The sequence below is a fragment of the Podarcis liolepis genome (genome assembly GCF_965112155.1).
Source record: "Podarcis liolepis genome assembly, chromosome: 6".
In the NCBI taxonomy this organism is placed as follows: Eukaryota; Metazoa; Chordata; class Lepidosauria; order Squamata; family Lacertidae; genus Podarcis; species Podarcis liolepis.
The window spans coordinates 12041426-12064860 of record NC_139559.1 but is presented as its reverse complement, the minus strand read 5'-3'; the positions used below and the strand labels follow the sequence as shown (position 1 = coordinate 12064860).

General features: G+C 44.0%; 1 protein-coding gene across 7 annotated transcripts in view; it reads left to right on the top strand.

Annotated features, from left to right (window-relative positions):
* CDH4 (cadherin 4) overlaps positions 1-23435 on the top strand; it is an 806167-nt gene that overhangs the window by 229115 nt on the left and 553617 nt on the right. The window contains exon 1 of one of the 7 annotated variants that reach the window (XM_083507376.1): positions 21835-21851. The exons of the other annotated variants lie outside the window; for them this stretch is intronic. Coding sequence (XP_083363502.1) covers position 21851 — 1 coding nt within the window. The 5' untranslated portion in view covers positions 21835-21850. Of the gene's footprint in view, positions 1-21834; positions 21852-23435 lie in introns of those variants that run through there. 7 annotated transcript variants of the gene reach the window in all.

Genomic DNA, 23435 nt, shown 5'->3' with positions numbered 1-23435 from the left:
GTATATCTCACTAGGCATAACACCGTTGCACCAGCTCTCAGTCCAATGGCAATTGAATGTGCTGGTTGAAATGTTTGAAGCCCACATGGCTTGGGATTTCTCCTATACAAACCAGTCCAGGTATTAAGATAATCCTGTAAAGCCTTTCTTCAAGTTTCCTCACTTCTGGAAAACAGGTGAGGACAGGAGACAGAGCCTGTGGCACCCCATGTTTGGAACCCCCTCCTCAATTTTATTTTTTTATGTTGGGGAGATACCTTTTTCTCCACCACCATAAGGAAAGTGTGGTGCAATAAAAACAATGCAATGATTGAGATATATATATATATATATATATATATATATATATATATATATGATGAAAGAATGCAAAATGCTCACTCATCTCATTTTGACCTGTGGAAAAGGCACCATAGGCATTATGTTCACATGGATGTCCCCATGGCACTGCTTAATATAAAGATGCTTTAGGGTTTTATCTCTCTTTCTCTCTTCCTTTCTGCACTACCCAGCCCCTCTTCATGTAAAGAGCTGGTGAATTTGCCAGCACAATACATTGTAAAGCTTGTAAAGCACTCTTTTATCACTTGAACAGTCATGGCTTCCCCCAGAGAATCCTGGGAACTGTAGCTCTTTGACGTGCCTCTTAACAACTCTTGGCACCGTTAACAAACTACAGTTCTCGGGAGTCTTTGGGGAAAGCCATGACTGTTCAAGTGGGATAAGGATGCTCTAAAATGTATTGTGTGGATGTGGCTGCAGTGGCCAAAAGGCAGCTCTGAATCGTTCACAGGTTTTTTCTTTTAAACCCACCCACATCTTGGTTTTTGTCCTGCTGCTCTGTGCCAGCTCACCTGAGACACCCTCCAGATGAGGGTGATGATGATACACACGTGCCTAGATGCTTGCTACTTGAAGTTCTTCAAGTGACTTACAGCACATTTGAAATTGTTAATATACCATATTTTTCACACTATAAGATGCACCCGACCATAAGACGCACCTAGTTTTTAGAGGAGGGAAACAAGAAAAGCCAGCAAGAGCTGCAGACACTTTAAAGATAGAGTGGCTCTTGCTGGCTTTTCCGGGAGGTGGGAGAAGGGACTGACGGGACTGTCCCTTCTCCCACCTCCCTGAAAAGCCAGAGCAAGCTGCGCAGCTATCTCTGAAGCCAGCACAGCAAGAGGGAGAGCTGCGCAGTGCCTCTAGCGCCTCTTGTTGTGCTGGCTTCCCAGTGAAGCAGGATGAGGGACGGAAGAGAGCCCTTACGGAGCCCCTTCCGTCCCTCATCCTGCTTCACTGGGAAGCCAGCAGAGGAAGAGGCGCTGCACAGCTCTTGCTCTTGCTCTGCTGGCTTCAGCGATAGCTGTCCAGCGCCTCTTCAGAGAAGCAGGATGAGGGACAGAAGCGGCTCTGTGTAAGGGCTCCCTTCCGTTCCTCCTCCCGCTTCGCCGGGAAGCCAGCAGAACAAGAGGCGCTGCGCAGCTCTCGCTCTTGCCCTACTGGCTTCAGCGATAGCTGCGCAGCCTGCATTCACTTCATAAGACACACACACATTTCCCCTTACTTTTTAGGAGGAAAAAAGTGTGTCTTATGGAGCAAAAAATATGGTAAATACAGTGATACCTCGCATTACAAACACCTCGGGTTACAAACACTTCGGGTTACAGACTCTGCTAACCCGGAAGTAGTACCTTGGGTTAAGAACTTTACCTCAGGATGAGAACAGAAATCGCACAGTGGCGGCAACAGGAGGCCCCATTAGCTAAAGTGGTACCTCAGGTTAAGAACGGTTTCAGGTTAAGAACTGACCTCCGGAATGAATTAAGTTCATAACCAGAGGTACCACTGCACATCGAAACCAAACAACCCCCAGGAAGTAGTAAAGCAGTACTAAGCAACCTGATGCCCTCCAGATATTGTTGGACTCAAATGTGCACCAGCCATGCCAGTATTTCGGGATGATATTCCTGCCACATCTGGAGGACCACAGGTTAATCATCTCTGAACAACATGCTGTGCATGTCAAATTGCTGTAGTAATCAGGGTTGCAACCTCAAACTTAGCAAGTTTTGGACAAGCTACTCAAGGCATCAGGAACAGAAGCAAGTAGGGCAAAATGAGATTTCTTACTACCGTGGTGTAATCTTGGAGTATATAATCACATAAGCATAATGATTTCATTTATTATCTACAGAGGCAGAAAACAGCTTGGTAATGTCCAATCTTCACTATATATATCCTGATTAACCTACATAACCATCCCAGCTTTCTAGATGGATGTGATGCAGGTTTTTGCGTGTCATTTATGAAATTCGCAATTGCCTTCCAGTTATTAAAAGCCCACGAGGCTGTGCGTTGTGTTTCTGTGAAGAGAAAACAGAGAGAAACCCCAAATGTTTTTAGTTCAGATTGTGTGTATGTGTAACATATTTACTGTTTGCTCTTTTGCTGACTCAAATACATATTTTTGAAATTGAAGTGATGGAAATTTGCTTAGACAGATCGTTCTGCCTTGTGCAGAAAATATGGCCAAACTCTGAACCATAATAGGTTTTTCACTTGCCTATGGATAGAGCTTAAAAAATATGAACAGTCCATAAAAAATTACAAACAGGAAGGAAACTCTAGTAGTAGTTGCAGTAATAATGACAGCACTGAACAGGCCTAAATATATAACAACTTTTCTGCAGGGAGAGATTGGTGATCGTATTGAACACCTAACAGCACTATCAATAATATATATATTCCTATTTCAATATATTTGCATCTTAGCAGACATGAGCCGTTAAGCCTTCATTTTCAACGACAGGTTCTCCTTGCACATTGTTGGTGTTCAACGGCCCAAAATGTTGTAGCTAAGCATCAAGGCATTTGTAATAGCTACCGCCACCAAACACACAAAAAAGCAGTCAGACACAAAACTCTGCATTTCTTGGAAGCAATTTTCTATCACCACACAAGTGCTGGACACGGAAAATCCTGCTTTGCTAAGTCAGTATGTGGAGCAAATCTTATTTAATGCCACAGATACATAAGAGCACATCCTCAGTTTGATTCATTTGAATGATGAATTTGACTGTTATCTACTCAAAAAGAGGGGAAAGATGGAATCTAACTATCTATATCTCTATCTTCTTTTTTATTATGGAATGTAGGAATGTCTGACTTCCAAAGACGCAGGTTCTACTACCTCTTAAATTTTGTCGCTTGCATTGCTATAATGAGTTCTCCCTACAATTGGGGAGACTCCCAGCCTTTGCACCTTTGTGTTCTCTCTTGTACCTACTGTTGCTAGGATAGAGACTCATCATGCTAGTCACACTTCTCTGAAGTCTCTCAGCCTCACTCACCTCACATAGTGTTTGTTGTGGGGGAGGAGGCGAAAGGAGATTGTTAGCCGCTTTGAGATGCCTTAGGGTAGTGATAAAGCGGGATATCAAATCCAAACTACTACTACTACTACTACTCTTCTTCTTCTTCTTCTTCTTCTTCTTCTTCTTCTTCTTCTTCTCCTTCTTCTTCTTCTTCTTCTTCTTCTTCTTCTTCTTCTTCTTCTTCTTCTTCGGCACCCATCATATTTGGGCAGCTGCCACTTACCCTGTTGGGGGCTGATGCTTTCCCTACTTGTATGTTTGCACAGGCAGACTTTGGTCTTTCAAATTTCAGTGGTGCCCTGTGCATGGCCAAAATCCACACCCACACACTACCTCTTACCTTTCATTCTGCTCAATTCACTATGTCAGGGGTCAGCAAACTTTATCAGCAGGGGGCCGGTCCACTGTCCCTCAGACCTTGTGGGGGGCGGACTATATTTTGAAAAAAAAAAGAACAAAGAACAAATTCCTATGCCCCACAAATAACCCAGAGATGCATTTTAAATAAAAGCACACATTCTACTAATGTAAAAACATGCTGATTCCCAGACCATCCGTGGGCCGGATTTAGAAAGCGATTGGGCCAAATCTGGCCCCTGGGCCTTAGTTTGCCTTCCCATGCACCATGTCATAGTTGTGATGCTCTGTGGCACCCCCTAGGCTCGGTGCCCAGTGTGGCAGAACCAGTTGCGCTGTCTTAAATCTGCCTCTGCTGTCTGCTCCCCAACTTTGCAGTGGGTACCACGGAGCAGTCTCCCTCTAGTGGCATCAGCCTCTAGCTGCTGTCAAGTCAGCTGTTTAATGGAAGAACTATGTTGCGGGAGCTGCTCTGTTCCATATCCTCCAACATTTTGCCAATGCAAATAAGAACATCTTCTTCCATGCCCTCCAACATTTCCCTGATGAAAATAGGGCCATCCTACCATACCCTTCAAATGGGACACGGGTGGCGCTGTGGGTTAAACCACAGAGCCTAGGGCTTGCCGATCAGAAGATCAGTGGCTCGAATCCCCGCAACGGGGTGAGCTCCCGTTGCTCACTCCCAGCTCCTGCCAACCTAGCAGTTCGAAAGCATGTCAAAGTGCAAGTAGATAAATAGGTACCACTCTGGCGGGAAGGTAAACGCCGTTTCTGTGTGCTGCTCTGGTTCGCCAGAAGCGGCTTAGTCATTTTGGCCACATGACCTGGAAGCTGTACGCCAGCTCCCTCGGCCAATAAAGCGAGATGAGCGCTGCAACCCCAGAGTCGGTCACAACTGGAACTAATGGTCAGGGGTCCCTTTACCTTTACCATACCCTTCAACATTTCTCCGATGAAAATAGGGACACCCTAAGGAAAAGCAGGATCAAATCAGAAACTGGAATGACTTCTGTAAATCTGGGACTGTCCATGGAAAATAGGGACACTTGGAGGGCCTGCTGTCCTCCTGGCCTAGACACTGTCACCCACTCTGTGTTTGAAACAGATGTGAGAAGAAGAATGCTTTCATTGAGGGACTACCCATTATCAAGGGCAAGACAGCCAGAACCTATGTAATTGTGTTACAAGAAGTGTAACTTGAAAAAATTGAGTTTGCTTTTTCCTTAGCCTGGCTCCTCATCACAGTTCCTTGATGCTCAGGTCAGCATTTGTCTCAGGAACCTCTGTCTCTTCTCTCCTCTTCTGGTCAACTTCTTCTTGCCCGGGGAAAGGGGCATAGCTCAGTGGCAGAACATCCACTTCGCGTCCAGAAAATCGCAGGTTCAGACCCTAGAATCTCCAGGTAGAGTTGGGAGAGACTTCCCATCTGAAATTCTGGAAAGCTGCTGTCAGTCACTGGAGATGCTACTGAGCTAGGCAGACCATTGGTCTGACTCTGTATAAGGCATCTTCCTATATTCCTGTATACCAAGGCAGTCCATAGCACAGTAAGCTGCAAAGTGGTTCTGGGCCTTCCCAAGGAACGGAAATCATTCCTACTGCCAAACACATTTCCACCCCACCTCACCCTTTCATAACTAATAACAGTGTAGCTGGAAACCTCCATTTAAATGTCGCAAAGCTAAATATAATGATCTATCTGCAAAAGACTGTGTATTTGCTTTTTATATAAAGCAGAACTCTTGCCTTTTAACTCAAAAGTCCTTTAGCACCTCTTATGCATTTCCTGACAGACTGTCCCTGTAAACTTAGCAGTTTCCTCTGCCTGCCTGTAATCAAAGTTCCTCATCTACGTAGACAACCGGGAAGGAAGAAAAGGCAAGAGGGCTGTGGAAATGAGCACACCAGAGACTCGGGGAACAGCACCACGGAGAGAGACGTTTGGGCACCCCAAAATAGATGAACATATCAGACGTCTGGAATCCGATGCAAAGTGGGGAAGCAGTATGTCCAGTCCTGATTTTGATAAGTGCAATGTGCTCTGCACAGGGCTGCCCTTGAGAAGGGAGATAGTTCACAGAGTTTAGCTGGTCCAGAATGCAGCTACTGGGCTGTAGGTCAGCCACTAACCAGTTTAAAAGAAGTCCCCTGATTACTACTGGCTCCGTCTCTTATTCTGTTAGAAACGAGGTCTTTTCTGCTGTGATGTTGCTATTGTATACCTCTTCGTCCTGTATATACTCACCTGGGTAGATCTTTTCGCACCTCTGGGAGGCAAAGAAATACCTCTCAGTTCGTTTCCGAGCACGATTCAAAGTGTTGGTGCTGACCTTTAAAGCCCTAAACAGCCTCGGTCCTGTATACCTGAAGGAGCGTCTCCACCCCCATCGTTCAGCCCGGACTCTGAGATCCAGCGCCGAGGGCCTTCTGGCGGTTCCCTCATTGTGAGAAGTGAGGCTACAGGGAACCAGACAGAGGGCCTTCTCGGTAGTGGCACCTACCCTGTGGAACACCCTCCCTTCAGATGTGAAGGAAATAAGCAGCTATCCTATCTTTAAAAGACATCTGAAGGCAGCCCTGTTCAGGGAAGTTTTTAATATTTAACACTGTACCGTTTTTAACACTTGATTGGGAGCCACCCAGAGTGGCTGGGGAAACTCAGCCAGATGGGCGGGGTATAAATAATAAATAATTATTATTATTATTATTATTATTATTATTATTATTATTATTATTATTATTATTATTAATTTTGAAAGCTGGGAACACAAGCATGTCTCAATGCTGCTTTTACTATTTTTCTCAAAATGATAGTGATGTGGCATGAGCCATAGCTGAGGATGCTCAGTGACCCTGTACCCAATGTTTCGTGGCACAGACATGAGGGGACCACATCAGAGTATCACTGGACCTCCACGTTGAAGTTTTGTAGTGATGCTCTCCCACTGCCTTTCCTCTCTGTTCTCAAAAAGACCACCCGCCCCCTGAGATGTGCTGTTATAATAGGACTATATCTTATTATGGGATGGCCCCTGATATAGAAGATCAGTACCTCCAGGGTTCTAAATTTCATTGATTCCCAGAGAATTTGGGGCGGGGAGCGACACTGCAATATTTCTTGGATTATTAAGACGTTGGTTTCCTTTTATTGCATGATGGAAAGAGTTATGAATTTAGTAACCACCGTGCCTTGGGTGGTTGGCGGTAAGCAATCAATACCTCCCTTTAAAACATAATTATGATGGCCCCCAACCTTTTAAGCCTCTTTTTCTTCCACTCTCAAAATATTGGTGGTGGTTGTTTTTCTTGATTGCCTATAGCATTTTTATATATACTTGCTATTTAAAAAAAAAAAAGTCAGATACTTTTAAGAATGGGAGCCATATCACAGATTGTTGTTTTTTTTTCCTCCCACTGTGAAGCTTTTATGAAATATTGAACACTTCAAGTTGTCATATCAGGAATTCAAGCTAACGTTTTCTGTGACAGAGCAGGGTGTGTGTGGCATGTAGCGTGCTAAGCATTAATTTTGTGCCACATATCAACCAGATTGGGGGGGGGGGAGAGAGAGAGAGAGAGAGAGAGAGAGAGAGAGAGAGAGAGAGAGAATGCAAATGCCTTGGCCAGACTGACTTCTGTTGCTCTGGTGCATCAGGCCAGGCCAGCACAGGACCATGGCTGGCCACACCTGAATTGAGACCTGCCCACATCCCTGTTTTCCTGCCCACATCCCTGAAATCACTTCTGGAGCTTATGTTGAGGTCTTGAGCTGGTGCTGGAGTTTGAGTTTGAGGAGTTGAATGTTGAAGGAACTGAGCTGTTGACCAGCCTGGGAAAGAGGCCTCGCCCTTAATGGGGCCCATCCAATCCAGAGGCTTCATATTGCCTGCCAATCAAACGAGCTGATGTTCCACAACTCAGGCTCTGAGAGTACGCTAGGCATCTCCAGCTTGGTGCCCAGTGCGGGCGAACCCAAAACCTGCTTCTGATCTGACCTATCCCTTTCTAGTTTTCAGCAGTTGGTTAAGACACTCCTTTTTGGAAGCAATGAAAGGAAGAGAGACTGGATTAGACAAATGGAGTAATTGCTGCTACTGCTAGTAGTATAACTGCTATATTGATATTTAAGTTCATAGAGTTCTTGTGTTGCTTATTTAAGGATTGCGTCCACCCACCCACCCCCCGCTATGAATTTATGTCTCCCTTTTATAATATCGGACTTTGTTGTAAACTGCCTGGACGTGTCATGGCACAGAAATCTGCTGTTATCTTTTTGGTCACTCTCATATCCCACTGATTATCACCATTATAAATATGGTTGTTGTTCTCCCACCTTTGAACTGGAAGAAAATACAAAATGTATAAGGCAATACAAACAACAATAACCAGATCGCAGAAAACAGAAATGTTAAAATGAAAAGCTGACAGGGGTTTCTCTATCTCACAGTCACCATACTCCTTGCCATACACATTATATTCATTCAGTCTCTCCGGCTTTGCTTCAGCTGCACATTTAAGCCTTTCCGCTCAAATATTCCCTGCAAGAACCTTGCAGCAATCCCAAATGTCCACAGATTAATGTCTGGGCGATGGTTAGCAAACATTGTCCCACTTTCTGTAGAGAATGGTGCACTCCGAGACTAATTTAACACATGATTTCTGGGACGGTGTTTTTGAAGCACCTGATGGCTGCTGCCTCAGACCCTCCCAGTCTTCCAAACATATCTCTCTCTCTCTCTCTCTCTCTCTCTGTCTCTCTCTGAACATCTGCATTTCAGAAATTGATCGCCACAGAGTAATTCTTTGTGTCACTTCACATGATCCCTAACACAGGTTCCCCCCCCCCAGTTGAAGCAGTTCACATATTCATGTGGAAATAATGTATTTTGTTTCTGAGTGATGTGCGTATGTGAATTGTTCTTTACTGATGACCTGCTGCTCAGAATTTAATTAATATCACATTGTGGCAAACAAAACAAAAAAATCTTTTTCTTTTTTAGGTGTCTGGCACTTAAGTTGGCAAAAGTCTTTGAGTGATTGTTCTTTCGATGACCCATAAATTGCCTCAGGATAAGGCTGCAGTAGCTTTTGTTTTATGCATTTCTAGAAAAATAAAACCTTCCGTCCCACTTTACCTGTCCCAAAAGTGGCTAATGAGACAGAAAGCAAGTCCGTCATTAAAACAGCAGCAACAAATACCATATTTTTCGCCCTGTAGGACACACTTTTTCCCCTCCAAAAATGAAGGCAAATATGGGGCGAATGCAGGCTTTCGCTGAAGCCTGGAGAGCGAGAGGGGTCGGTGCGCACCGACCCCTCTCGCTCTCCAGGCTTCAGGAAGCTATCTGCAAGCCTTGGGAGCCTGGCGCAACTTCCTGCCAGGCTCCCAAGGCTTGCGGACAGCAGCCTGCAGCCCGAAACCCAGGGAGCGCAGCGGAGCACACCCCGGGCTTTGGGCAGATATCCGCAAGCCTGGGGAGCCCAGCGGGAGTTCCCGCCGGGGTCCCTAGGCTTGCGGATAGCAGCCTGCATCCCGAAGCCTGGGGCGCAGGCTTTATTCCCCCCCCCCAAAAAAAATTAGGTGCGCCCTATGGGCCAGTGCGCCCTATAGGGCGAAAAATACGGTACTAGGAGAAGCCCAGAAATAATACAAAGAGCACAGAGGGCTAAAGCTTGCAATAAATAAAATTGTGATAGGATTGAACACCTTTAAAAAACCACAGACACATAGGAAGCTTCCTTCTTGGTCTAATTAGCTCAGTATTCTTGACTCTGACTGGAAGTGGGTTTCCAGGGTTTCAAGAATGGAGATGTCAGAATTTGAACCCAGGACCCTCTACATGCAAAGCAGATGCCCCGCCCCTGAGCTGCTGAGACTCTTCCCCTCCACTGGTGAAGTGTCTCCAGGTATTGGCAGAACACGAGTAAAAAGGAAATTAGCCAAACTCTTTAAGACAAGGAGTTTCACATGCAGTATGCCATGTCACAATCTCATTTGCAGTTCACAACTAGAATTTTGCAGAAGCTTGCCTGTGGGTTGTTAATTGACCTGTTGGCGTGTTCTGCACTCAGTTAATCTTCTGATATGTGTTGAATGACCTGTTACTTGTCAAATGGTCATTGCTGTGTTGTTAGTGTAGCATAATTGCGTATTATGGATATTCTGCTTTTATCGTATTTGCACATTCAATTTTCCGTGAACCACTCTGATCACAAAGGCTTAGATCCTAACTTGAATTTCTCTCAGTGAGAGCTTCCTCAGCAGAAGTGGGGGTGAATGCAACTTCCGCCGATTCCCCTTTCCTTCGTGCCCCCTGGGAACGTGCTCCAGAGGTGGTGTCAGATGATGCAGGAAGAAGCGGGAAATGGTGGAAATTGCCTCTCTCTTTCCCCAATACATCTGAGGGGAAAACAGTGCATATCAGTAAATTGATGGTGACTTTGAATCTCTTACCACACTGAAGTGGAGGACTGCCTACTGAGGGCCTGCAAGGCCCTGTCCTTGCCTCTTTCCACCTGGCTTGGGGAGGGGCTTGTCAGGCTTCACAAGGCTGTGGCTGCTGTTTAGCACCGAGGACTCCCCTTTTAAATTGTTTTTAATTTTTATCTGTGTTGTTTTAAATGAGACCATCTTGGCTGTGAGCCCTGGAAGACCTGCACCCTGCCTCAGTGGCCTTTCTCCATCTGGCCTGGGAGAGTAGAGTGTGGACTGACTCCAGCTACAAAAGCTGTTGAACAGATTCTTGGGCTGGAGTATTGTTTATGGGGGGGGGTTGAGAGAGATTGTTGCTGTTATTGATATTATTGTTGTATCTTTAGTCTTAGATCTTATGATTTACGTGGAAATTGTTTCCATTTGGTTGTGTACATTTTGATGCATTTTATTTATTGCTTATGACTTCTCCTATAGAATCATAGAGTTGGAATAAACCACAGGGGCCATCGAGTCCAACCCCCTGCCAAGCAGGAAACACCATCAGAGCACTCCTGACATATGGTTGTCAAGCCTCTGCTTAAAGACCTCCAAAGAAGGAGACTCCACCACACTCCTTGGCAGCAAATTCCACTGTCGAACAGCTCTTACTGTCAGGAAGTTCTTCCTAATGTTTAGGTGGAATCTTCTTTCTTGTAGTTTGGATCCATTGCTCCGTGTCCGCTTCTCTGGAGCAGCAGAAAACAACCTTTCTCCCTCCTCTATATGACATCCTTTTATATATTTGAACATGGCTATCATATCACCCCTTAACCTCCTCTTCTCCAAGCTAAACATGCCCAGCTCCCTTAGCCGTTCCTCATAAGGCATCGTTTCCAGGCCTTTGACCATTTTGGTTGCCCTCCTCTGGACACGTTCCAGTTTGTCAGTGTCCTTCTTGAACTGTGGTGCCCAGAACTGGACACAGTACTCCAGGTGAGGTCTGACCAGAGCAGAATACAGTGGCACTATTACTTCCCTTGATCTAGATGCTATACTCCTATTGATGCAGCCCAGAATTGCATTGGCTTTTTTAGCTGCCGCGTCACACTGTTGGCTCATGTCAAGTTTGTGGTCAACCAAGACTCCTAGATCCTTTTCACATGTACTGCTCTCAAGCCAGGTGTCCCCCATCTTGCATTTGTGCCTCTCATTATTATTTTTTGCCCAAGTGCAATACTTTACATTTCTCCCTGTTAAAGTTCATCTTGTTTGTTTTGGCCCAGTTCTCTAATCTGTCGAGGTCGTTTTGAAGTGTGATCCTGTCCTCTGGGGTGTTAGCCACCCCCCCCACCCCAGTTTGGTGTCATCTGCAAACATAGATCTGTCATCTATGTTTGTAATTATGTCAATCTTGCCGTGTTGCAAGCCGCCTTGAGCATAGTTTCAACTATGGAAAGGCGGCATACAAATAAAATGATGATGATGATGATGATGATGATGGCATCTTTGGGTAGAAAGGCCAGCTAACTGTGCTGGAATGTAAACAGACGTGTGACATGTAACAATCCCATGTCTTCAACTAAGGGTGGAATGGAATCTTCCAACAGATGAAGTGTGTTCTGTTAAAGGCCGACTTTCCCCTCACCCTTGTACAATGTAAACTCATTTTTTTCTGACTCAGGTGGAAGACAGGGAGGACAACAGTAGGGGGAGCCACAGGCAATGGCAGGACAGGCCCAACTAATTCCGGTTTTGCCCTCCATCTTTCATCCCTGCTGATTTCACTGCTGAGTCTGAGGTGGACGTTGAGAGCCTGGGCTTCTCCTGGACTGGATGCAAGCAAGAAGGGAGGCAAATGACAGCTGGCTGAGAACAGACAGAGGCTGGTGCAGCAGTTTGCTTTTAGCTCTAATATGACAGCCTTCACTGTCCATGTTGTTAGCAACATGTAGGATTCTTTAGTAATGGAAAGCAATGCATTTCTGCAAATGCATGATAAAATTCTCCACAATCCCATGCTTCCAAAAAAAGGGATATGTGCAAGGTGTGCTTTCTCTGACAGCATCAGGCACGGCACACTTTGTCGCTCATCAAAGTGACAGTCATGATCTTCCCTCTGAGTGTTCCCCTTGTTCCTGAATTTCGACAAGGAGGCAGCCTTTCTTGTCACTTCTGCCCTTTTAATATTTTCCTTTTCAAACTGCCTAAGCCTTTTCAAACTGCCCTGCACTTGACCTGAAATCTATATTGAAGGGAGGGATAGTGGGTAGAAATCTTATTTTTTTAAAAAAAATAAAAATGGAGAAGGAGAAGGAGAAGAAAGAGAATCAAAGTGACGCAGCAGGATGTATCAGAATACTTGTTGCTGAACAGAAATATGCCATCCATGAAGTAAAGACTATTGGGTGACTTTGCCCTCATTTACAGAAAATGAATCTGTCTTTCATTGAGACTGGAAATCCTTTCCAGCAATGGCTGCGAGTAAGTACCTCAATGGGTCCATCTTGCCTCCTTTTACTAACAAAACCATCTGCCATTAGGCTGGAGGATTTTAATAAGTTAGGAAGAGGGAGAGAAAGACTAATTCTTCCTCAGTTCACTGTGCATGTCTGACTCTTTGCTCCATATGACCTCACAGTTTCCTTTTTTTAAAAAAAGATATTTATTAAGGATTTTAAACATTAGATTCACCAAACACATATAACACCCTCACCCAAATACAACAAACAAAGAACAACAGAAAAAAGCAAAAAGAATAACATATAGTAACAAACACACCACAAAATCAAATATCCAACATCCATCTTTTCTTAAGCTTTTGGACTTCCTCACATCTCCCATTCCTGCGTTCCCAGTTATAGAATTATACACAGCAATTTATCACCTTGTTTCAACTCTTATTTTGTAGTTTTCAAATATTATGTCCCCGACTTTAAACATTTTTATCAAATACTTAAATACTTAATTTAGACATAGTGTTATTCCAAAATTTATCTTATTTCTCAGATCTCACTTATTCTCATATTTCTTTCAACTAAATTGCTGGTGCCGTGTTGTTTTCAGTCCTGCATCCTTCTTAGCATTCATACAATTTACAATGTTTTTGTAAATAGTCCTTAAACTTTTTCCAGTCCTCTTCCACTGCCTATGACCTCACAGTTTCCTGTCCTTCTTGGACTTAGTGCTTCAAGGAATGTTATATCAATTAGCAGAACCTCTTCTGACCACATTAGGCCTTGTTACCTGAGCCATGGAAGATGTTGTCTCAGCAGAGGCCCATAAACATCTGAAAGCTTAAGAAGGCTGGCTGGGCTTTCCCTTCCAATGACTTCTCCCCTGTGAGAGAGATCTGAAGTCCTGAAGGCCCTGTAGCCAGTTCTGCAGTTGTATGGTCCTCCATGGCTGTGGAGCAGGAGAAGTTAAAGAGGAGCTGTCTTCAGAGTCTGAAGATGATGGAAGAGTCACATTCTCAAGTGTAGAAAGGGGTTCTGAGGGCTTCCCCAAATTGTGGTGACCCATGGGTCATCTAAATATTCACAATGGATCCTAGATGCAGGGATGTGGCACAACACAGAGAGAGCTTCTGAAGAATAAAGCATCGTGTTCTCCGCTTTACTTTCTTTGCTTGCCATCTGTGTTTCCTCTTATGTCAGCCATTGTCCAGCACAATCCCCAGACGTCTTACCTCCTCATCTTAATCTACTGTACACTTGGATTTGCCACATACCAAAGAAACTGAGCTTTCTGTGGTAGCTGCTCCTGGCTGTTTTTGTGCTGGCCAGCTAAACCATCAGGACCAGGCTTGCAAAAATACAGGTGCCTGGTGCTTAGAAAAATTAACCATGAAGTCTTGAGAACATATCTTCTGAAGTATGGATCAGCTGATTTTTTTTCTCATATGAAAAAAAATGGCAGCTGAATTATTGTGGGTCACAACTCCCTTCCAACTCCTAAGTGTACTTTTAAAATAGCTAAAGTTTGCTTTCATGATGATATACTATTCTGCTGTTCCTCTACCCCGTTTTGTGTTTACTGACTGTGTGTGGTCCTTGACAGTCAAGAATTGCATAGTTTTACGCTGCTACATTACCAATGCAACACCAACATCCCACACAACGATGGTTTACAAGCCATAAGGAACACCATATCAGATAAAACCACAGCGGACCTTGCCACCAAACTCTGCCAATTTGTCCTTACCCACAACAACTTCAAATTCGGTGATGACCTGTTTCTTCAGATCAGCGGCACAGCAATGGGCACCCGCATGGCCCCACAGTATGCCAACATCTTCATGGCAGATTTAGAACAACGTTTCCTGAACTCCTACCCACTCAAACCTCTCTTGTACCTGCGATACATTGATGATATTTTTATCATCTGGACACATGGTCAACAGACCCTGGACACCTTTCACCAGAAATTTAATGATTTTCACCCCACAATCAACCTTACAATGAATCAATCTATGCAAGAAATACATTTTTTGGACACTACTATAAAAATACAGGATGGGCGCATAGACACCACCTTATACCGCAAACCAACTGACCGACAAACATATCTACATGCCTCTAGCTACCATCCCAAACATACCAAACAGTCCATTGTATACAGCCAGGCACTACGTTACAGCCGCATCTGTTCCAATTCTACAGACAGAGACTCTCACCTAAGGGATCTACAGCAAACCTTCTCAGAACTAAAATACCCAGCAGATGAAGTTAGACAACAGATCAACAGAGCCAGACTGATACCCAGAGAGAACTTGCTGCAAGACAGACCCAAAAAAGAAAATAACAGAACACCTCTAGTCATCACATACAGCTCCCAAGTTAAAACAGTACAACGCATCATCAGAGATCTACAACCTCTCCTGGACAATGACAGTTCTCTTTCTCAAGCTCTGGGAGGAAGACCTTTCATTGCCTACAGACAGCCACCCAATCTTAAACAACTCCTAACCCACAATAATACTACAACCAGACTTAACACAGACACTGGCACCAGAGCCTGCAATAAACCCAGATGCCAACTTTGCTGCCACATACACCCGGACAACACCATTACTGGCCCCAACAACATCACACATACCATCTCGGGACTATTTAATTGCTCATCGTCTAACATTGTGTATGCCATCAAATGCCAACAGTGTCCTTCAGCTCTCTATATTGGACAAACAGGCCAAACCTTACGCCAAAGAATAAACGGACATAAATCTGACATCAAGAATCACAGAACAGAGAAACCAGTAGGAGAACACTTCAATCTCCCAGGGCATTCTATACAAGATCTCAAAGTAGCTGTTTTACTACAAAGGAATTTCAGAAATAGACTGGAAAGAGAAGCTGCTGAATTACAACTCATTACCAAACTTAAAACCATGAAAAGACCTGGGCTTAACAAAGACATTGGATTCTTATCTCACTATACATAACTAAACCATTTCTCACCTTCCCACCCCTTGCCTTTTCCTGTAAGACCTATTACAGTCGTTAAGAGTCGTCAACAGGCTCTCCCAGCTATCTGCCTATCTCCCATTCCCACCATCCTTCTGAGTAACACCCCTCCCCACCTTCTCACTATATAGAAGGATCTGGCAACTTCTATTTCAGTGTATCTGAAGAAGTGTGCATGCACACGAAAGCTCATACCAAGAACTAACTTAGTTGGTCTTTAAGGTGCTACTGGAAGGAATTTTTTATTTTGACTATGGCAGACCAACACGGCTACCTATCTACTACTACAATCATATGAGTTTGGGTGCCAGGCCTTTCTATCCCCTAGGTCCAGCAAGTGTCAAAATATAAGCAAGCATGCTGATTAGGTCATCGCCTGGGGTGAAGGGCTATTAAGAGAACAAAGGCAAGATGTTTGTGAGGTGCCAAATGGGTGGGCCCAGCTCACAGCAAGATAAAAAGCTAGTTTAGAGTTAAGTTGGTGGTAATGATGTGGCCCAGAAATAAAGCCAGAGAAGCAGAGCATGATGTCTGATTTCTGCTTGAATCCAAGGCTGTGGCTATGAGAGAAACAAGACCCATTGAGGGTGCTGATGCTGGGAACCCCTCCATCCTAGCCTCAGGTTGTATAATCCACATATCATAAATACACCACACTCTCCACTGTGCCTCAATTTCCAAAAGGAAACACTAATCTTGGGCAAGTGCCTCCAACCCCTGGAATCTCGCACTGCTCAGAGATTAGGGTGGCAAGCAGCAATGCTGTCATAACTAGACAATTCCTGTTGCCTTTCACAGTTTTATAAAGTTTCACCCAAAGCCATGTAAGTTTCCAGCAGCTTGGATATAAACTTGAGAGCTAAACCCACGTAGTTTACATTTTGACGGGCAAGACTTGGGCTTGGCATAACTTAACAGGAGATGTTCGGCACCATTTGTATCGGCACTGGACTGTAAACTTGGCTCGCTTCTGTGTATGTGGTTGTTTTTTTAATCGCTTGCATTTCCAGTCGAAGTTAGCCATGTTTCACACTGTTTGATTCCCCTATGGGGGTTGTCTCAATAAAATGTCACGCACTGCAGCTTTTCCAGACGGGGTGCCTTTAACTTTTGAGTCTATTGTCAGGCTCTGATGAAGAGGAAAAGATTTGCCTGTTGTACCTGACTCTGCTTGATACCAAATTGTGTGTGTGTGTGTGTGTACACAGAGAGAGGTGGGAAGCTTAGCAAGATCAAAGTAATATGAAGGATGGAAGCTGGATAACTTTTCAAGGAAAATAAAACTGTATTAGCCTTTCCTAGCACAAACACTATCTGAAATATGACATAAACTACTACCTTGGCCTGGAAAGAGGCTTGTGGGGTGTGTGGGGAGACCAAAGGTGCTGTTTCAGCTTCTGGTTGCTTTCTAATATGGTCTATTAAATCAGGGAAATGGGATATGCCTTCTTTTTCTTTCTTTTCTCTTTTTTTTTGCTCTTTAGAGGTAAAGTGGGCAGAACCACATCAGCAAGGCTTGTTCTGTCTGCTTTTCATCCAAAGCTAAGCTGTACATTACACTGATTCATCCATTCATTTACTTCTTCAGTGACACACATCCCCCAACACAATTCCCTGTTGTCTAAGACCCTGTCGAATGTCACCAGTGGTAAGCAAAGGGCAACGTATCTCTTATAGATGATGGCCTGGCCACATTATGACCTCTACATTTACCACCAGTTATCATATCATTGTGGAGCCAGACATGAAGAATTTCAACAGCATCACCTGCATCCTGTAGCACTGGTGTGGGGGTCTTGTTCCACCAGGATCCACAAGAATTTGATGGCTGGTGTTCACTCATTTATTTATTTTTAATAACATTTTATTGATTTTCCAAAATAACAAAAATAAAAACAACAATACAAAAACAAAACAAAGCAAATTGACTTCCCTCTAATCCCTTCCTTGGTTCTTTTATTTATCAACATACAGTGGTACCTCGGGTTAAGAATTTAATTCGTTCTGGAGGTCTGTTCTTAACCTGAAACTGTTCTTAACCTGAAGCCCCACTTTAGCTAATGGGGCATCCCGCTGCTGCCGCCGCGCCGCTGCTGCGCGATTTCTGTTCTCATCCTGAAACAAAGTTCTTAACCCGAGGTACTATTTCTGCGTTAGCGGAGTATGTAACCTGCAGTGTCTGTAACCCGAGGTACTACTGTACTGCATGTCTATTGTTAAATTTTATCCTATTTGAATTCATATTATACATTCATAACACAATTACAAGTAATCTTAAAACCCTGCTAATGTATCAACCTGTGTTCATTGCTTTTGTAAATATGCAATAAACATCTTCCATTCTTCCTTAAATTTGATGTCATCTCTTCCTCTTAGTTTCATAGTCAATTTTGCCATTTCAGCATATTCCATTAATATAACTTGCCAGTCTTCTTTAGATGGGACACCACTTGTGTTCACACATTTTGGTGGCCCAATAGGTCTTCGACATTTGGTGTGGGGACACTCGTTTTGCTGTCCCTCCCAGTCTGCCACCTAATACAAGTAGATCAGTGTGTTTCATGGCAGTCTGGCCTTGACAACAAAACCTCCCCAACCAATAGTAATTTCGAACACATTGGTCTACATCAGACATTGTTTGGTTTCAAAAATGAGAGTTAGTGGGACCCAATCCAACCTGGAAATGATTTCATACCCTGTAAGTGCTGTGGTCTAAACCACAGAGTCTAGGCCTTGCCAAACAGAAGGTCGGCGGTTTGAATCCCCGTGATGGGGTGAGCTCCCGTTGCTCGGTCCCTGCTCCTGCCAACTTAGCAGTTCAAAAGCACGTCAAAAGTGCAAGTAGATAAATAGGTACCGCTCCGGCGGGAAGGTAAACGGCGTTTCCATTCGCTGCTCTGGGTTGGCAGAAGTGGCTTAGTCATGCTGGCCACATGATCCGGAAGCTGTATGCCGGCTCCCTCGGCCAATAAAGCGAGATGAGCGCCGCAACCCGAGAGTCGGTCATGACTGGAACTAATGGTCAGGGGTCCTTTTACCTTTAAGTGTCCCAGAAAAAGGGCATCCCGTTTTTTTTATCATGGGAAAATGGCAGCCATTTTGGTTGCTGTGATCTCTCGCGATTCCACGACGTGATTCCCCCCCCCCAACCCCAACCCCCACTTTTTCAGGGCTATGATCTTGCACAGTTCCCCAAACTGCACATTTTAGGGCAGCATGCCTTGGGGGAAAACATTTTTTTGGGGGTGGGTTGCTGTGGAGTGAAATCAAGCGAGATCACAGAAACCAAAATGGCCGCAGAGCTCTCACAATAAAATAAACCAGGAAGATGGCGTCCCGGATTTGGGGTTCAAAGTGTTGGGGGGTATGCAATTGTCTTCAAAACTATTTCCTATCACTCCAGATGTGTGGGGCCCTTAGGTTACCCATTGATTTGAGAAAGGTACTCCACCCATATTCAGAAACATCATCTTATATTATCCATCATATAACATAATAATGGTCTGCCATTGCATTAAAAAACAAAAGATGGATTGAGGGCTCAACTGTAGCAGAGATTTTTGCCTTTACAAGTCCTTTATAAAGTTCAGGCAAGGGTGGGGGGGGGAGTTTAGAGCCTAAATCTGCATGCAAATTCAAACCAATACAGCTGGTTGTCGCTCTTTTAAATTCTTGGTGAATGCCTGCCAACGATTTGTTTACATTACTGTTTTTATTTGCAGAATAATGAAAATATTACTGGCCGAAGGTGAAAATATGGATATTAAAATTTTAATAGAGTATGCACAGTCGTAAAAGAAAAAGAGAGGGAGAGAGAGAGAGAAAGAAAAGGAACACACAGATGAGGGCTCTTCCATGATAATTAAAAATTATAAAGTCATTACTCCAGCTTGCTTTTGGAATTGCCGAGTGAATTAAACAGTTTGTTGTCAGTGCAAATGCCTTTGCAGATTTCGGCTCATTAAAATTCTGCATTGTCAAAATGGGCACAGAATGCATATACAATGACTAATTTGATTTTAAACCATTTCTCTCCTCAAGGCTTTATCTCTCTGCACAACAGACCTCACCTTGGAGGGACATAAGGAATGATATATATTTGCTGATGCAGGGGGATTGAAAAACAACAACGAAAGCTTTTATTCTTTTGAGGGGTCTCTTTTCTTTAAAGGGTGCATATGTCTCTCCCCCAACCCCATTAGATATTGAGAAGGAAGGGAAAAGACCTGTGGGGTGTTCTGGCTCTTATGTGCCATAAAATGCTATTATAATGAAAAGTGTTAGTTTTTATGGCATCGCCAAACTATTAAGCAGCAACTTTTTTTTATGTAAATGTTAATCTTTAATCTTTATAAATTGCATGCTGAAGAAATAGTAGGTCTGTAAAACACTTGTCTTCAAGCCTTACAGGGATAAAGTTATAATGGGGTTGGCTGTTGTCCAGAATTTTACTATCCAGTAGTATTGGTTTGCTTATAATAATGTGGGCTTTCCCCTCCCCTCTATTTCTTTTTCTTCTTCTGCATTTCTTATTGCCCTGCCCACTGAGGAGCTGATTTGTGTTGCAAAGGATTCTGGGATTTCTTTGATGGCATTCAGCACATGACTCCCCCAGCGTAACTGACCCCCACTGTAGCCTCATGTGTAGTTGAGAGTAGGGCCCACTCAATGCTCCTTTTATGTCTGCTTGTTTCAATGGAAGATCAGTCCTGACAAGGGTGGGGGCGGGGGAAAGGAAGCATTACCCAAAAGCGGGTAATGATTTGCATGGAATTTGCATATTATAATAGATGGAAATTTAGAAATAATTGAAATACAGTGGTACATCTGGTTACAAACTTACGGTAATTCATTCTGGAGGTCCGTTCTTAACCTGCAACCGTTCTTAACCTGAGGTACCACTTTAGGTAATGGGACCTCCTGCTGCCGCCACTGCGCGATTTCTGTTCTCATCCTGAGGTAAAGTTCTTAACACGAGGTACTACTTCTGGGTTAGCGGAGTCTGTAACCCGAAGTGTTTGTAACCCAAGGTACCACTGTAGTAGCAGCGGTAATAGTAATAATAATTATACAGTGGTACCTTGGGTTATGAGAGGGACGCGGGTGGCGCTGTGGGTTAAACCACAGAGCCTAGGACTTGCCAATCAGAAGGTCGGCAGTTCGAATCCCCGTGACGGAGTGAGTTCCCGTTGCTCAGTTCCAGCTCCTGCCAACCTAGCAGTTTGAAAGCACGTCAAAGTGCAAGTAGATAAATAGGTACCACTCCGGCGGGAAGGTAAACGATGTTTCCATGCGCTGCTTTGGTTTGCCAGAAGCGGCTTAGTCATGCTGGCCACATGACCCGGAAGCTGTATGCCGGCTCCCTCAGCCAATAAAGCGAGATGAGCACCACAACCCCAGAGTCGGTCACAACTGGACCTAATGGTCAGGGGTGCCTTTACCTTTACCTTTACCTGGGGTTACTGACACTTCAGGTTACAGACGCGTACACGAAGTGTTTGTAACCCAAGGTACCACTGTAGAAGTATAACACAGCTGACCACAGTGGGGAAGACTGTGACCAGGTATCCCGTGTACCTGCTTAGTCTTCTGCCCAGCTGGTAACTGAGAGTATTCTGTGATTTATTTTATCATAGCTGCTGGATAGCTCAGTTGGTGGAGCATGAGACTCTTAATCTCAGGGTTATGGGTTTGAGCCCTACTTTGGGCAAAGGATTCCTGCATTGCAGGAGGTTGGGCTAGATGACCTTCATGGACTCTTCGATTCTATGATTCATTGACTGCATTCTAAAATGGAAATACTGCCTGCCTTATATTGATACTTTCGAAAAGGGATTATATGGATTATAATATAAGTCACTCCTGGATGAATAATTGATGACTTTCTCTTAGTGCTCAGAATTTGCTTAGCTTCTAAACATAATTGAAAATTTAATTTTAATAGTAACAACAACAACAACTACTACTACTACTACTACTCATTGAGTATACATAAGTAATCTGGTCATTTATCATAGCGTGTGACAAACCAAATCTGATTGTGTCTTCCTAATGCAGCTCTATTTATTAATTCACATCTTTCTTTCTTTCTTTTTCTTCCCTTAGGTAAGTCTCTCAGCTCTTAATTCATCTGGCAGCTTCCAGATTCTGCTGTCTTTACCACAAAGATGTAAGAAAATGTCTCTACATGACTCTCCTATATTTCTGATTAGCAAAATCCTGGAACTTTGCGGAAAAGTAAGAACAATCTAGCCATTTCCACATGGGTAGAATTTTCTTTGGGTTGTGCTTTCGATACATGTTTTGGTCCTATTGATTTTAGCTTCAGTCATCTTTTATGGCTTTGGGATTGCACAGTCTCTGTTTAACACATGTGTAACTCCAGGTTTCGAATCCCCCGTGGCTGTTTTTATACATGCGCAGTTGAGGTGCTCTGAATCAAATGGGACAGGTGACTTTACAATCTATGAATACTTAGATGGAAACCCTAATCCTTTGTGAGTCTGTATCTCTGAAGAGGGAGGATTCCTGAACATCTCTGTGTAGGGGCAGGGGACATCTACAGAACATGCACGTAACTATTATCTGCCCAACCTAGCTTGCCACTTCCAGGTCCTGATTCCCGTTCCCCTGGAATCATCACTTGGGTGGATGTCAGTAAGTGGAATAAAGGCCAGCTGAGAAGGATTGAGATGATGGCTGGATTCTATCCAGGAGACAGTCAACATAGTGCCATTCTGATGTTGTTGGAACTACAAATCCCATCATCCCTGATCATTGGCCATACTAGCTGGTGATGATGGGAGATGTAGTCAAAGACCATTAGGAGGACACTACATTGGCAATACCCGTTATTTGTTCTTGCTGGGAGTTTGTGCTTTTAAACACGTTTCTTTCCCAACCTTCAAAGGTTTGGGATTGTTGTTCTTTTATTTAGCATTGTTATTTATCATAATTTTTATAGGGATAAGGATTACCTGGGTTGCCAACACACCACCTGTGGTCACCACTGTGCCTGCCAGTACCTCCTTGGATGTCTGTGAGGTCTCAATAAATATCTGCAATGCTCTACCTGCTCAGTTTCTATTTGCACTGGTCCAGCCTCTCCTTTAAACATACCGACATTTCATCGTGTACTCTGTTCTGAACACAGGAGAAGTGCAAAGAGCTTCTTTCTGTGAGCAAGCATTGCAGTGGATGATCTAGGCCGGGCCTTTCCTTCATTAATGGGGCCAACATTGGTGAGGATTTTGCCTGCACCATCTTGTGGCCCGACCTCTTTTTCTGCTCTTTTAGATGTCCCACCATCAGGACCAGCCCACCCATGAGTCAAGGTGAGGCAACTGCCTCAGGTGGCAGAATCCATGGGGTCAGCACGTCCCAATGTAGATCTTTATTCCCCTGGGCAGGTGGGGTTGGCTGAAGGCAGACTGAGGTTGGTTGGGTAGTGGCCCATTTGCCCGAATGGACCAGATGCCACTGAGGGGGACCCTCTATGTGCAGGGTGAGGACATTGAGACTTTGGTGTCATGTGGACCCGACAACATCCTTCAGCTAAAGTGACAACTTCAAGGTATTACACCCTGCCTCCGTTCAGTTTGGGTGCGTGCATTTGGAGGAAGAGGAACATGTCTTTTTAAATAATAATAATAATTATATAAGTAACTCAACTGGAAGGAGTTAAGTAATAAACACATCAGCTCAGCTGCAAACTGCTCATGTGGCTTTGCGGTGTCTGTATTAGAATAATGACCTGAATTGATACTACAAATATAATTACATTGATTCTTTTCTGATGGCTATAAACAATGACATTTCCCT